Genomic DNA, 14,085 nt, shown 5'->3' on the forward strand with positions numbered 1-14,085 from the left:
TTTGACTCTCATCTAAAGATCTTCAGTTGTCACCTAGGTCAGGAACAGATGCTGATGGAGTGGAAGGAGCAATTGGGGTTGAGCTTTCGGTGCCAACTTTACTAGTAGATGTGCCATTACTGCCTTGAGCCGCAGCTGCATTGGCAGCAACACCACCATTATACATCGGACAGGATTTATTAGTCCTGATATGACCGATAGCTCCACAAGTTGCACATCTACGAGTCGTGTTCTTGGATTTGGAAACCTTACCATCTTTAGTCTTTTCTCTGGCAGCTTTACGAGCTTGTCTTCTTTCTTTAGATTTTTCCAATTTAGCCAATTGTTCTTCCAATAGTTTCTTTTGCTTCAATTGCCTTTCCTCTTCGTTCTCACCGCCAACAATGGTTATGTTATCGTTGATCAATTCATCAAGACCCAAATTACGCTCCGCCTCTTCACGCCTCTTTTCATACGCACGTAAGTAACCTTGAATGACCCTAGGGTCTCTGACTATAACAGTTTGTCGTTGAATGATACCGTTGGAATCTCTCTTCTTTCTAGTAATCCGTAACACTTTCTCGTCAGGTCTTGTCGAGGGAACATGCTTATTACTTTCATTAACGATATCTGGATCATCCATTTCTTCAAAGGGATTTTGAATGCTTAAAGACTTGGCTTGGTTATACCACGTCCTACTTATTTCTTCTTCATATGCTTTCTGTTGTTGCGCGACATTGTAACTATGACCACCAGCAATTTGCGGTTGATCCTTTGAACCGGATTTTACAAACCCACCCTTCATAGAGGTTTTCAAAAACGAAAAACCTTCACCACAACCAGTAGGATCACCAGGTCCATGTATTTGAATCATTGCTCTCATCTGTGTAGCATTCAAGAAATTCTTGGTAGCATTCCAAAATATTAAGTTCTCCTCCAACTCCTTAGCTCTTTCATCGAAGTTGTAGAAATCAATATCTTCCTGGAACTGTTGACCATAATACATGGATTCAACGAGTGAAACATCTTCAGGAGTAACCATTTTCTTCACGTTTTCGTTATCCAGTAAAACTTCTCCCTCCTTTAGTTTCCAGAAACCTTGATCATCACCTTCACGTTGATACTTCATGAATTCCTTTAATCTTTGTCTGTTTTGCATATCATTTTGTTCTGGGAAATGACGAGCCACCTGTTTCACTAACAGTCTGTTTTCCGGAGATTTGTTCAAAATACGATACACAACCATCCTCAAACGGTTCTTACCCATAGCAGTAACCTTTCTAGAATTCGGACCAGGAACTTCGACCACTGGGAACGTTTGACCGACAGCAAAGAGATGATTAATTTGACGCAAATAGAATCTGTTACCGGACCCATTACCAAGACTTTTCACCAGAAGGAAATCGGTCTTAGAGACCTCATGTTTGAAAACGGGGGCTCTGACCATATTGTTATATAAAGTGGGAACAATGTTTCCTGGACTGACGAAACCAAAATTCCAAAATGGTGATTTATCCTGCACACCTAATACATGAGTCTCACCAACGGGTAATTTTGGTCTGGAGCTGTCTGTTTCTCCCGTCTTTCTATAATAATTGATAAGCTTGTTAGCCATACCAAATTTAGATAACGCAACAGGTTGCTGTTCACTGTATTCCATCAGGAACACTTGAGCACTGTCACCAACAGTCAAGTCCGCAGAATGTTGGAAAATTTCGTGCACATCCTTACCTTTATCCTTCTTTCTCTTACGGGTCTTTATCTTACTGAACACTATGTTGGTACCAGGACGAATCCGTTTCCCGAAATGATTTCTATGAAAGTGTCTCAACTGATCTTTTGGTAACACAACTTTGTAGAATGGAGATTGTAGGCGCGTCGCCGGTTGAGAATGTTCTATATTCAAATTCGAAATTGTAGATCTGATCTTTTTTTGATAGTTCTTTTTCAAAATCTTGTAAGTGTCATCGTTAGAGATGTTGAACTTTGCTAGTAGAGATTTCTCATTATATGGTATTAGAGGTTTAACGACCTTTTGTGCCGATTCGATTTTATTCTCATTAGGCAAAATAAGTAATCGCTCATCATTCATATCAATTGGCGGTTCTTTAGCACTCACCTTACCATTTATGATATCATCTTCGTTCCATTCCCAGTCTTTCCCATCTTCTTCTAAAGTGTTCTCAACTGCTGGCGGATTCCTCTTGTTACTCGTCATTGGCTCCTCATTTTCTCTATCGTCAACAATTTTCTCATAATCCCATTCATCAGCTACAATGAGAAGATCTTCCGGTATCACTTCATCGTGCTCATCTTTCTTGTCATCTACAGTATCTTCTTTATATATCTCATCGTATGCTACTTTGATAACATTTCTTCGTTGAACTTCAGAGAACTCGCTTATAGCACTTTGCCAAGGCTTTACGCTTTTACTCCTCATCTTGAACAATTTTTTTGTATCCTTTTGAACTTGAAACTTCACTTTAATGGGTATGAGAGGTTTTAAAATTCTGTTTCGAAGGTATAACTCCCTTTGCCATTGATACTTCGCCAACGGTTTTGGAGCTATCTTGGTCATTCTTAGGACTCTACCCGGCTTTAGCTCAGGGAAATAAGACTGAAATAATAACTGTTCTTCCTTCGCATTTTGTTCCTCTTGTTTCCTTCGCTGTTCCTCCATTAACCTCCTGTGTTGCTCATCATATTCGTTAAATTGGTGTTGTTCTGGACCAAATGACTGATATGTGCTCTCCATGAACAATGCATTATTACCTTGTACTTCAAATCCAGCAGCGTCAACTTCATGCATCACATCACCATGGTCCATCAGAGTCATATATTCGTCGTCTTCAGTCAGACTCCGCTGAAACGACCCTTCATTATGCCTGTTCGGAGAATGGGATGGCTCTTCTTCCTCCGGTAATTCTTCATCTGCCAATTCATCTTCATCTTCAAAATCAATAGCATTCGGCAGATGCTCTGTTTCATCTTGCTTACCATTGCCGCCACCACTAGTATAATTACTAATATCTAATGCCCCAAACTCACCACCAAATAGAGCGTTATACGCATCATCTTCATTGCTGAAATCCTTCTTTGCCTTGCCTTGTTTCTTGCTTCCTGAGCTTCCAGCAACCCTAGGCATTTCGCAAAAATGGGTGTATTATGACTGGAATCAGATTAGAATTCTGTTATTGACAGAAATATTGGCTCACAGAGTTGAATGAACCTATTTAACCACCCTTTTTATGACTTCGAGCACTCTTTACTGAAATGTACATATCAGCTCTTCAACTTTGTTTAGATTTTGATATTGAGGGATCAATCCAGAGACCGGGTAACGTAATTTCAGTGCAATCCATGTAACATAAACCACTATCATGGCCCAGATTGGCCACTTCACTCGAATTAACAAGGTTATATGCAATGTGTAGCATGCACTCATCTCATTTACTGGCTTTTCGTTTCAATAAGTGGTTCGCTGACCTATTAATCGACCATTTTATCCCATTTAAGGTCAATTTTTGTTGATAATTCTGCCAACATGAAATTAAAGCCAAACATCAAGAGCTTAAAGCTTAACAGTGCGAGCAGAGATCTAAAGGTACAATGCGACAATCTTTTAGGTGTTAGATCGACTAACTCGGCCAATTATTTCAGCAAATTTACACACTGAGCCATATACTTAACAGAAAGTGAGAATGTCTTTGATAAGTAGGGCAAATCGTCTTGGAGGTTTCACGACCGATGCAAAGCATTGGGAATACGAATGGTCCACTACTGCTAAACAAAATGAAAATGGTACTGATGAGAAGGTAAAATATAAGTTCAAGCAATGGGTAAAAAAAGATCATCCTTTGAGAGATGTAGTTGAGGATGATACAGATGTTCTTAACTTAGATGAATTTGATAGGACGAAGATAGCTAAGAAAAATGCTCGTGTCCAGGAGAAAAGTGGCCCAGATTCACTCTCAATTAACGATATAAGAGGAGCTGTTGGTGGTTCTGACATTCCTGGGTTCTCAGGATCGGATGCTAAGAAAGAAGCCGAGAGTGAAGCTGCTGTTGAAACTCCTGTGGTTGAAACTCCAGCGGAAGAAACTCCGGCTGAAGATACACCGGCAGAGGTAAAAGACCAAGAAGGCGACGTAAAGATGGAATGATTCATTATATAACGATTACACCTATATACTGTAATTTTACTACGATTCATGGAATCCAGAATGTGGCCTGGACGCCCACTCTCGAATAAGATAAAGACAGTCCTTCATCCAAAGGAGGGCAAGCAGGAAAAACCATCACCGCTTTTGTTCTCCACATAGGACGTATGTGTGCGTTTGAGACATTACTATATAAAACTATTGGCTTTCATTATTCACGTTGTTGGTTTTGATAGTCATAAATGAGATGGCATCGCGAGCGGTTTTAATCGAAGCCTGTATTTCTGCTTCACGTTTGGATTTTTCCACTGCACGGTCTTCCTTATCAAGTTTGTTCAACTCACTCATTATTTTGATCCATTCTCTTGTATCACCAGTACCTGAACAGATTAGTAGCATAGCTGATGAAGGTAGATTTTCATAGATCTTTGTAATTCTTTTCCCCATGTTTTCCAATGCTAGCTCCTCAGTTAGAACTTCAGTGTCACGGTTATTGCATGCGGCAAATTCACGAGCATATTCTAGCTCTCTGAGTCTTCCGACGAAAAGGTTATGTTCATTGATGTGCTCGCATATTTCATCAGCAACCATCTGGTCGTCTTTACATCTAACATGCACTTCATGATTTTCAATCTTAAGTACATTGCTTTGCTTTGAAGCTGAATCGTTTAAAATCATAGAAGATATTCCATTTCGTGAAAGCCTATGGAAAAGGTTTTCTGTATTAAAACCAATGCCAAACGTCAATCCGTTTACGATCTTCAGCTTGGTCAGTTCCATGCATGTTTTAGCGTCTTCATAAGAATCATGGCCCAAGCCTGTATCTTTTTGAATATCAACATTCAAATATTCCGAGGCCAAATACCTTAGGGCTGGTCTGAATGGAGGACCTGCTTTGTGCTCGTAAATAACTGCCGTGTCAACGATATTGGGATGTCTTAGCTTTAAAACGTTAAGGTCCGACTGCAACGAATGTCCAATTAATACATCCTTTGAGCTAATGATATTGAGAAGATCCTCCTGTACATCCTTCAATGTAGTAGTAACGTCGCGTAGTTTTTCTTCGGTTATTCCGCTGTACTTGGTCAAATAATCTATAATTGGAACATCAGGCTTCACCAATTTATCATAAATGAGATCACCGTCGAAATTTACAATACTGCATCGGGTTAGAACATGTCCGTTTTCTGACATACACATTTCACAATCTATTGCAAATGTTCGAGGGCCATCACGGTCAATAGTCTTGGTGTCCGTCCACTCTGAATAATAAGGGGACGAGTATAATTTTTCCAATGTTTCCTTGAACTCTTCTATTAGACCTGGTGAATCCAAGTGAATTGGATAATCATTTTCTATCAAATCATCGATACTCATTAACAAATCACTCATGACTACTTTCTTTTTCGATAGTTGCAGTCTTTTTCTTTCCTTCTCCTTCTTGTTTAAACCGACATTAACGAAAGAGTTATAGGCTGAAAACAAGGAATTCTTCGAACCTGGCGCGCATATAGGTAAGTTGTACCAATACGTTGCTGGATCAGAAAATAATACAGACGGAAGTGTATGTGTGTTTGTTAGCTTCTCCAAGTTTTCTGCAAAGCTTGTCATTTTTGAGTCTGATCCAGCGCCGATGCTGAAATCTGAGGGCAATAAACCAGGTGCAAAAAGAACCACTACCCTCTGCAAAGCAGCCCTATTATCAATTTGCAGCCAGTTTGGAGAATTGTTTGTATCCCTGAAGGAAAAAAGGACTAGATCTCTTAGGTCTTTTATGGATAACGGTTTCGATATCTTTTCTACCGATAGATTCACTGCTTTAGTGGATTTTTTCTTTTTCTTAGGAACCGCTAGAGAAGACGCACTGATGTTATCATGCTTCAAGTTCTCAAGAGATGAGCCTTGTACAGCACTTGACCTTCTTCTTCTTCTCTTTGAACCGCTTTGAGAATGGCTTATATCCGTGACTACATCATCATCTCTGTTATCCTTTCCCCCATTTGAACCAGTACGACCTAGTTTGCTTAAGATTTCATCCTTCGAAGTATTACCTTCACAGATACTCAATCTCTCAACCCTTGATCGTACAGACAGAGAGGCATTGTCGCTTGTCCCTGCTGGTGGAGGAAAAACTGAATTTGAATCAGCGAAACCTTGGGAAGTGCCTAACGCAGGCAACTGATCAGCATTTTTAGCTGGCGAAACACATACAGTAGACTTCGGCGAGCCTGAAGCACTATTGGACATAATTTTTGCCAAATTGCCTGAATATTTTAACTAGAGTTCAATCAAAAACTGAAAGTAAATGGGCTCTACCTTAAAAAAACAATAACAACAACGCAAAGATAGTAGAAGCACCACCACTTTCCAGGATACAATCTATCGTTATAGTGTGATTTAATATCAGAGATTCGATCTGGGAGTATACTCACCAGATTATCAAGCAATTAGTCTATCTTTTATCAACAATTCAAAGCTAATCCAAATCACGACTGAGTAATTAAAGTTGACAAAATAGAAACAGTTCTTTTATAATGCAAATTGATACAGGAGTAACGGTAATTTCGTCTTCCTATCAAATCCGTGACAGAAGATACCAGCCGTACCCACTAAAAGAACACATCCAACTCTATTCGATACGCACGCACTGCACAGTTCCTGCCATATAAACGGAACGTTTTTTCACTTTTTGAGATGAGATGAGTGTATTCGAAAATTTTTGTGTCTAAGAGATCTGATGCCTTTGTACGATGCCATGAACAAGGGAATCGAGAGCAGAATCATCGTCGGGTACATGTTGCAAGTGGTTATTATCACTTGCGATGTCGTTTAAAGCCATTGTATTATCCTGACCGATGTCTTGGACCACTGCTGGTTGATTGGTGACTCTTTTCAAGGAAGAATTTTTCCTTTGTAACTCATATAAATGGGACAACTGCCCTTGAACATCTGGGATAAGAGATTGTAGATCAGGAAGCGGTTTGATAGGTTCTGTGATAGCACATGATCCCATATTCCTTGGTTTGATCTCGGGAATCACATCTGAAAAATCGTGTTTTAGTGTGGACAAGTTGTCCTTATAAACGGATAATGGGAAATTCTCATCAATCATGGCGATCTTGTTCAAAGAGTCAGAGCCATAAGTTACGTTAACATTCTCAAGATTTACCATATCTATTAGTGATTTCTGTTCTTCTGTAGACAAGGGTACTCCGACTGCACTTTTAGCGGCAAGCACGCTGTTCTTCAAGTCTGAATAAAGACTTATCTTAAGATGAAGGGCTAACGTTCTTAGACTTTGATGCATGAAATCGATAGCAGTTGAAGACCATTTAGTGTGTGTATTCTCAAGATGCTTACAGTAATCACTGTGTAACATCATGACAGATCCAGCAGCCTTTGTTTCTGGTGACACTTGTTTTAGTTGTACGAACAGCCCTTCAATGTCTTCCAACCAATAGGACTGATCCTCATTAATCCAATCCAATAAAAGCACAAAACGCTTTGAACTCTTCTCAGGATCACTTTTTAGTATCGATGGTAGCAGATCAATGGAGCTGGATTTCCATGGTGGCGGAATGCATGTGATATTAAGTATTACTTGCCATCCATCTTCAGTGGTAATTTCCTTGGTATAGTATCCAACGGGGGAGAGTGTAGGCGACAGCACAGCAAGCTTGGGCTCTGAATTCGTATCAATGCCATCAATGTACTGGAAGAACAGCTTCAAAGTGGTTTCTTTTTCACAGAAAAGAACGATACTGACATACTTCGTTGTATCGTTAGTTTCACATTGTAGTCTGAGATCGTTTATAAACGCCTCTAACTTTGTAGCCATATTCTTATAAATGTTGGTTGGTTTTCCAACGCCGTGTTTTAGATGTTCAGATAGGTGTTAATAAACCGTTGATCGAGGCTCTACGGCGATTCACGTTCCTGTTTTCATTCTTAAACTTTATGTTTCAAACTTAGTTACTTGTTTTCCTGATGTTTACAAATTCTTGAGCTTAAACAGTATCTATTTAATAACCCATCACAGTAAAAGACAGTTAATAAAGGTGAATTGGACTCACAGCCAGTTGCCATAGCAGCATTCTGAAAGCTTTAAGATACCTAATTGAATCAGTGTTGTTTTAAGATGATTATCTATCCAAACAAGTATTTAGCGTCGAGATAAAATGTACATGCGTAGTCTAATTTAATTGATGAAATATTGGATACTGAAGAAATCAATAGTCACCGCTGTTATATATACCGATATCGGATTCTGCCTTGGCACTGGCCTTGAGGACGTTCATTGCACGAGCCTTTTCCAATTCTAAAAGGTAACCATCTTCGACACCAGTGACATACTGACCTGTAAACACACCGACTTCGAATTTTTGAATTTGCGGAGTCTTGCAACAGTCAATCAAATCGTCCAAAGATTGGTAAATGACCTCATCACAACCTAACTCATGTTGGATTTCCTCTTCAGTCTTATCGTAAGCAACCAACTGTTTAGTGTCAGCCAAATCGATACCGTAAATATGGTTGAAACGGATGGCAGGAGCAGCAGATGCGAAATATACCTTAAGAGCACCCGATTCTCTGGCCATGTTGATGATTTCCTTTGATGTGGTACCTCTAACGATTGAGTCATCTACAATCAAGACGCGCTTCCCCTTGAATTCAGATTCCATAGGATTTAGTTTACGTCTCACACTCGAGACACGTTCCTTTTGATTTGGCATGATGAAAGTTCTTCCAACGTATCTGTTCTTCACAAACCCTTCACGGTATGGTTTATTCAAGGTGTTTGCACACTCGAGAGCACACGTACGTGCAGTGTCTGGTACCGACACGACGACATCAACGTCTTCTGGTTTTATGGACTTAAGAACGCTTTCAGCTAATTTGACACCCATGGCCAATCTAGTGTGGTACACGGAGATCCCGTCCAATACACTATCTGGACGAGCGAAATAAACGTATTCGAACAGATCTGGTCTGTAAGAATTCACAGGAACCACCTGCCTAAACTCTGGTTCACTCTTTGAGCAATCCTTTGGCACGATGACGGCTTCACCAGGCTTCAAATCACGGAAATCGTTGAAATTGTGGGCCTTTAATACCACACTCTCTGACGCTAGCATATAGTCCTTAGTACCATCAGCGTTGGTTCTGGTACCGAATAACAAAGGTCTGATACCGTTAGGATCCCTGAACCCGATCATGGCAAAACCAGCAACCATACCAACGCAGGCATACCCACCACGACACAAACGATATACACCTTCTAAAGCATGGAAGATATCGTCGTTGTTAACTCTGTACTTGTTGTATTTCTCCAACTCAGCAGCGAAGATGTTCAACAACAACTCGGAGTCACTATCCGTGTTGATATGTCTATGTACATCTTCATCCATGTAACGTTGTATAGCCTGAGTGTTAACCAAATTACCGTTATGGCCCATACAGATCCCATATGGACTGTTGACATAGAAAGGTTGAGCTTCAGAGTTAGCACTGGAACCAGCAGTTGGATAACGCAAGTGAGCAATACCCATGGAACCAACTAATCCGGCCATTCTTTGTTGAGTGAAAACGTCACGAGCCATACCGTTACCCTTGCATTGGTATAATCTACCACGTTGCCCACAAGTCGAGATACCAGCAGCATCTTGACCTCTATGTTGTAAAAATAAACATCCGTCGAATAATTCTGGAGCAACAGCAGCTGTTTGATCCGCCAAACAAATACCTAACACACCACACATTTATCTTCTTTTCTATGTAGAATAATGTCCCACTTGTCTATCTCAGTTGCGTTCTTTAAATCAAACTGTATATGAAAGAACGACTAGTAATCAAATAATCCTAGTATGAATCCGTATTCACTCACCACTATATTTCAAACAAATAATCAGTAATCAAAGAAAAGTTCAGATCTCTCTTTGAAGTGTATCTTTATTCGAATGTTCAAATTCCCAAAAGCCGAATGACTAATTGATTGATTTCACAGATTGATTATCTTAGAAGATGAAGTTTATAACCTTGCAGTATATCCTTGGTACAGAAACAAAAAGTCCACTGGGTAAACAGTAAAAATCTAACTAAAAAACAAGTATATAGAGCGAAAAGACTTACTTTCCTATGATAATTTATTAATCATATCCTGTTCGTTATTTCTTTTCGAATGTTCTGCGATGACTTCGAACTGAGTTGATGCCCTTTGACATTTAATTTTTCAAATTATTACTGAAGAGTGAAAAATTGTGATTTTGACTTCGATAAGAGCTATGCGATGAGCTAGAGAGATGGGACACTAAAGGGTAAGAGAGGGACATATATCCCTCGAGTCAGGCGTACCTTGTTCATTAACTCGTTTCTATTTGATATTTTCTTACTTTTGTATAAACTTATTTACAATCTCCCGTTTAATCCTTCTTAGAAGTTCTCGGTTCCTTCTCTAATTTGAGTTCATCTTCGAGTTCGTCCTCTAGCATGTCTAGGTTCTCTTGTATGTTCCATAGTTCGCTGTACAGGGAGTTTGGATTGGCGAGAAGAGCGTTATGGGTACCTTCTTCTCTTACTGCACCGTTTTCCAAGACGATGATTTTATCGGCGTCAGCGATTGTCCGTAGTCTATGTGCGATGTAGACACTTGTTTTGGCGACATCAGAGAAGTTCTCTTTAATTGTCTTCAGTAGCGATTGCTCCGTATGAGTATCTAGTGCGCTTGTAGCTTCATCGAAGAACATTATTGGGGTATCCTTTAATAAAACACGGGCAATGGCAAGCCTTTGTTTCTCACCACCACTGATCATCAAACCTCTTTCACCGACAATGGTCTCTGTTCCCTTCGGTAGCTTGTGAATCAAGTCAGAGAGTTGGGCTTTTTCGATTGCAGTCACGATCTCGTTGTCAGTAGCGTTGATTCTTCCAAATTTCACGTTCTCCCAAATGGTATCATTGAACAATGGGGTATCCTGTGGAACAACACCAACGATTCTTCTTAATTCGTCAAGATCCAATTCACGAATATCTTTCCCATCTAAAAGGATCCTCCCCTGTTGCGGGTCGTAGAATCTGAACACTAGCCTTAGTATGGTAGACTTACCGGAACCACTGGGTCCCACGATGGCAGTCTTTTTACCAGGCGCTATGGTAAACGTTGCGTTTTTCAAGATATTTCTATCTGGTTGATATCCAAACGTGACGTTTTCGAATTTAATCTCACAAGGTAAGTGCTCAGGTAACATTAAAGGTCTCTCTGTATTCTTGATCAAGATTGGATTCTTCTGCAATTTGAAAAGTGATTCCATATCAATTAATGATTGTTTCAATTCTCTGTACACAGAACCCAAGAAATTTAGCGGTACTGATAATTGGAAAACTAGTTGATTGATCAAAACCAAGTCACCAACTGTAAGTGCTCCCTCCATGACACCTGAAGCACCCATGTACATCATCGCTGTCAATGCTGAAGTAAAAATAAAATTCTGACCTGCGTTTAAAAACGCTAGAGATTGTGCCACTTTGATTTGTGAATCACGGTATTTGGAAAGAGACTGGTGGTATTTGTTAGCCAAGTACTCCTCATTGTTGAAATATTTCACGGCTTCGAAATTGATCAACGAATCCAATGCCACTGACGCAGCCTTGTTATCAGCACGGTTGGCACTTCTTCTGAACTCGGTTCTCCATGCAGTAGTCTTGAAAGTAAAGAACGAGTATAGTAACATTGTGACGAAAGTCATTGCAGCGAACGAGGAACCGAACTGGTACGTCAAGATACCACAAACCACGGATATTTCAAACGTGATTGGAATCATATGGAAAACCATAGCACTGAGAACATATGAGATACCCTTGGTACCTCTATCCATGGCACGAGTCAACCCACCAGTTTGTCTACTTAGATGCCATCCCAGATCTAACTTCATTAAATGTTGGAACGTTTGTAATGAGACTTTCCTGATAGCGTTTTGGGCCACCTTAGCGAAAACTGCGTTCCTCAACTCACCAAACATAACAGCACCGAATCTAGCAGCACCGTACGAGAGAATAGTCATTGTTATCGCAACTGGGAGCACAGTAGCCACATCTGGACCCCATTCAATATTCATCGAATCGATGGTCTGTTTGAAGAAAAAAGGAACTTGAACATTCAACAACTTGGCACCTATCAATAGCGCCAATGCAATTAACACTCTAATTTTGACCTTGTTATCACCGCTGGGCCAGATATACTTAAATAGATCTTTCATAATACGCAATTCCGAAATGGTCGGAGTCTTTGATTTACCATTAGTTGATGGTTTTGGGGGAACAATCTTCTTGACCTCAGTTTTCGGTGCAACAGAAGCATTCTTGTCGGTACCATTACCATTACTGGAACTGTTAAACCTCCTGAAATCTTTGTACTGACTTGATACCCCTGCGGAACGAAGAAGCCTGCTGCCCGTTTTATTAGCACATCCGATTGAGATATAATTCCTCACCGATGATAATCTGGAGTTAATAGGAATCGAACGATGTGATAAGCTTAAACCAGCCTTCCAAACAGGTGTCACTGATAGTGAACGGAACATAATCATACTGAGTTTCCGAGTCGCGTTCCTGTCTTGGTGGTACTATGGTAATATGTCCGACACACTCTTTTGAAGCAATCTTTGACACTTAAGTATAGAAACTGCGGGAACCAGTATAACTACCAAGCCGGAACGATGACAGCCAACTCTGGATTGACTATCTATGTGCAATTGAGAATAACGACCAGAGGAGCTGCCAGATGGTAGATCCTAAAGAGCAGATATGGTAGAGGTTAAAGCTTAAATTTGAAATGCTGCCGAATCGAAATTATAAACTGTGGTGTCGGATCCAATGATGCAGTGTCACGTGATGCGACGGGAATAAGAGTCATTGGCCTCAAACCAAGGGAGGGATAGCGACTGGCGAGGGGAGACGGACTCAACCACACAAGTACAAATGTGTAATTGTGTTTTTGTCCACTGTACTATGTGAATTGAAACCTTCCTACATAATAAGAGTTTGAGAATTCCAAGTTGATTCCTCATACGTAATGATATATAATGATATTCGATAGTATACACACACATTCTATATGGGGACAGAAGTATTTCTTCATAGGTATGGCTGCACGTCTTCTCCATCATAGATTGTGAACGGTTTATCGTGTCCTACAATGGCAATGGATAAGTTCTTGGTACTCAAAGTTTCGTCTTTCAAAGAGTGTCTTAGAGCCTCTACTCCGTGCTTGATCAACTCATCTGCATCTTCAATCTCGCGGAAATCATCGAGCACACGTTCCAGATATGTCTTAGCACCTTGGGACCTAGCACCGATAGCTGTCCCGTACAATTCGAGCGTGTTCCCAGATGGTTGGAATTCTAATAGATGTGCCCCAGTGTTGTCGTATCCAATCAACAAAAGACCCACACCGTACGGTCTACCACCATACGACTGTGTGTTCTTCTGTGCCTTATCACTCAGCAAGTAACCGGCTCTTTCTAGTGCCAATTTCCTGTTATATACCAAAGAAGAGTAATTGCACTGTTGTCTCAAATAATTCGACAACACTCTTGCATCTGGTGCTAACCCAGCAAGCGATACACCCAAATGATCGTCACATTTGATAATTTTCTTCTGGTATGATGAAAGTTCATCAGCGTTACGCTTCAATGCCACTACTACAGCGTACTTCGTTGATCTTAACCCTACCGTGGCAGAACCCTGTTTGATAGCTTCCAAGGCGTATTCCACTTGGAATAACCTACCTGTTGGTGAAAAAGTAACCGTATCCCCGTCGTAATTGTTTCTAAACATTGCTCAATGCCCACGTAATTCACTTATTCGAAGCCTAATGGGCCATTACTCCAGCATTTCATATATTCTTTCATACATCTGTTAATCGGTTCACGTTTGGTTTGTCCTCTTGTGC

The 14,085-nt window shown here is 40.3% G+C and overlaps 7 protein-coding genes across 7 annotated transcripts; 1 reads left to right on the plus strand and 6 right to left on the minus strand.

The window, feature by feature from the left end:
• Positions 1 to 22: 22 nt before the first annotated feature.
• On the minus strand, positions 23 to 3,124 carry TAF1 (histone acetyltransferase; the record flags this gene model as incomplete). The annotated part of the gene is made up of 1 exon (XM_451438.1): positions 23 to 3,124. The coding sequence occupies one exon, from the start codon at positions 3,122 to 3,124 to the stop codon at positions 23 to 25; it is 3,102 nt and encodes a 1,033-aa protein (XP_451438.1).
• Positions 3,125 to 3,680: 556 nt separating this feature from the next.
• On the plus strand, positions 3,681 to 4,142 carry RTT102 (Rtt102p; the record flags this gene model as incomplete). The annotated part of the gene is made up of 1 exon (XM_451439.1): positions 3,681 to 4,142. One exon carries the CDS (start codon positions 3,681 to 3,683, stop codon positions 4,140 to 4,142), a length of 462 nt encoding a protein of 153 aa, XP_451439.1.
• Positions 4,143 to 4,337: 195 nt separating this feature from the next.
• On the minus strand, positions 4,338 to 6,386 carry RNH70 (Rnh70p; the record flags this gene model as incomplete). The annotated part of the gene is made up of 1 exon (XM_451440.1): positions 4,338 to 6,386. One exon carries the CDS (start codon positions 6,384 to 6,386, stop codon positions 4,338 to 4,340), a length of 2,049 nt encoding a protein of 682 aa, XP_451440.1.
• A 478-nt stretch (positions 6,387 to 6,864) lies between these two features.
• DYN3 (dynein light intermediate chain) lies at positions 6,865 to 7,977 on the minus strand (the record flags this gene model as incomplete). The annotated part of the gene is made up of 1 exon (XM_451441.1): positions 6,865 to 7,977. One exon carries the CDS (start codon positions 7,975 to 7,977, stop codon positions 6,865 to 6,867), a length of 1,113 nt encoding a protein of 370 aa, XP_451441.1.
• Positions 7,978 to 8,368: 391 nt separating this feature from the next.
• Positions 8,369 to 9,898, minus strand: ADE4 (amidophosphoribosyltransferase; the record flags this gene model as incomplete). The annotated part of the gene is made up of 1 exon (XM_451442.1): positions 8,369 to 9,898. The coding sequence occupies one exon, from the start codon at positions 9,896 to 9,898 to the stop codon at positions 8,369 to 8,371; it is 1,530 nt and encodes a 509-aa protein (XP_451442.1).
• A 660-nt stretch (positions 9,899 to 10,558) lies between these two features.
• On the minus strand, positions 10,559 to 12,721 carry ATM1 (ATP-binding cassette Fe/S cluster precursor transporter ATM1; the record flags this gene model as incomplete). The annotated part of the gene is made up of 1 exon (XM_451443.1): positions 10,559 to 12,721. One exon carries the CDS (start codon positions 12,719 to 12,721, stop codon positions 10,559 to 10,561), a length of 2,163 nt encoding a protein of 720 aa, XP_451443.1.
• A 547-nt stretch (positions 12,722 to 13,268) lies between these two features.
• Positions 13,269 to 13,970, minus strand: PRE5 (proteasome core particle subunit alpha 6; the record flags this gene model as incomplete). Its single annotated transcript, XM_451444.1, has 1 exon — positions 13,269 to 13,970. One exon carries the CDS (start codon positions 13,968 to 13,970, stop codon positions 13,269 to 13,271), a length of 702 nt encoding a protein of 233 aa, XP_451444.1.
• Positions 13,971 to 14,085: the final 115 nt, after the last annotated feature.

Source organism: Kluyveromyces lactis (genome assembly GCF_000002515.2).
Source record: "Kluyveromyces lactis strain NRRL Y-1140 chromosome A complete sequence".
NCBI classification, from domain to species: Eukaryota; Fungi; Ascomycota; class Saccharomycetes; order Saccharomycetales; family Saccharomycetaceae; genus Kluyveromyces; species Kluyveromyces lactis.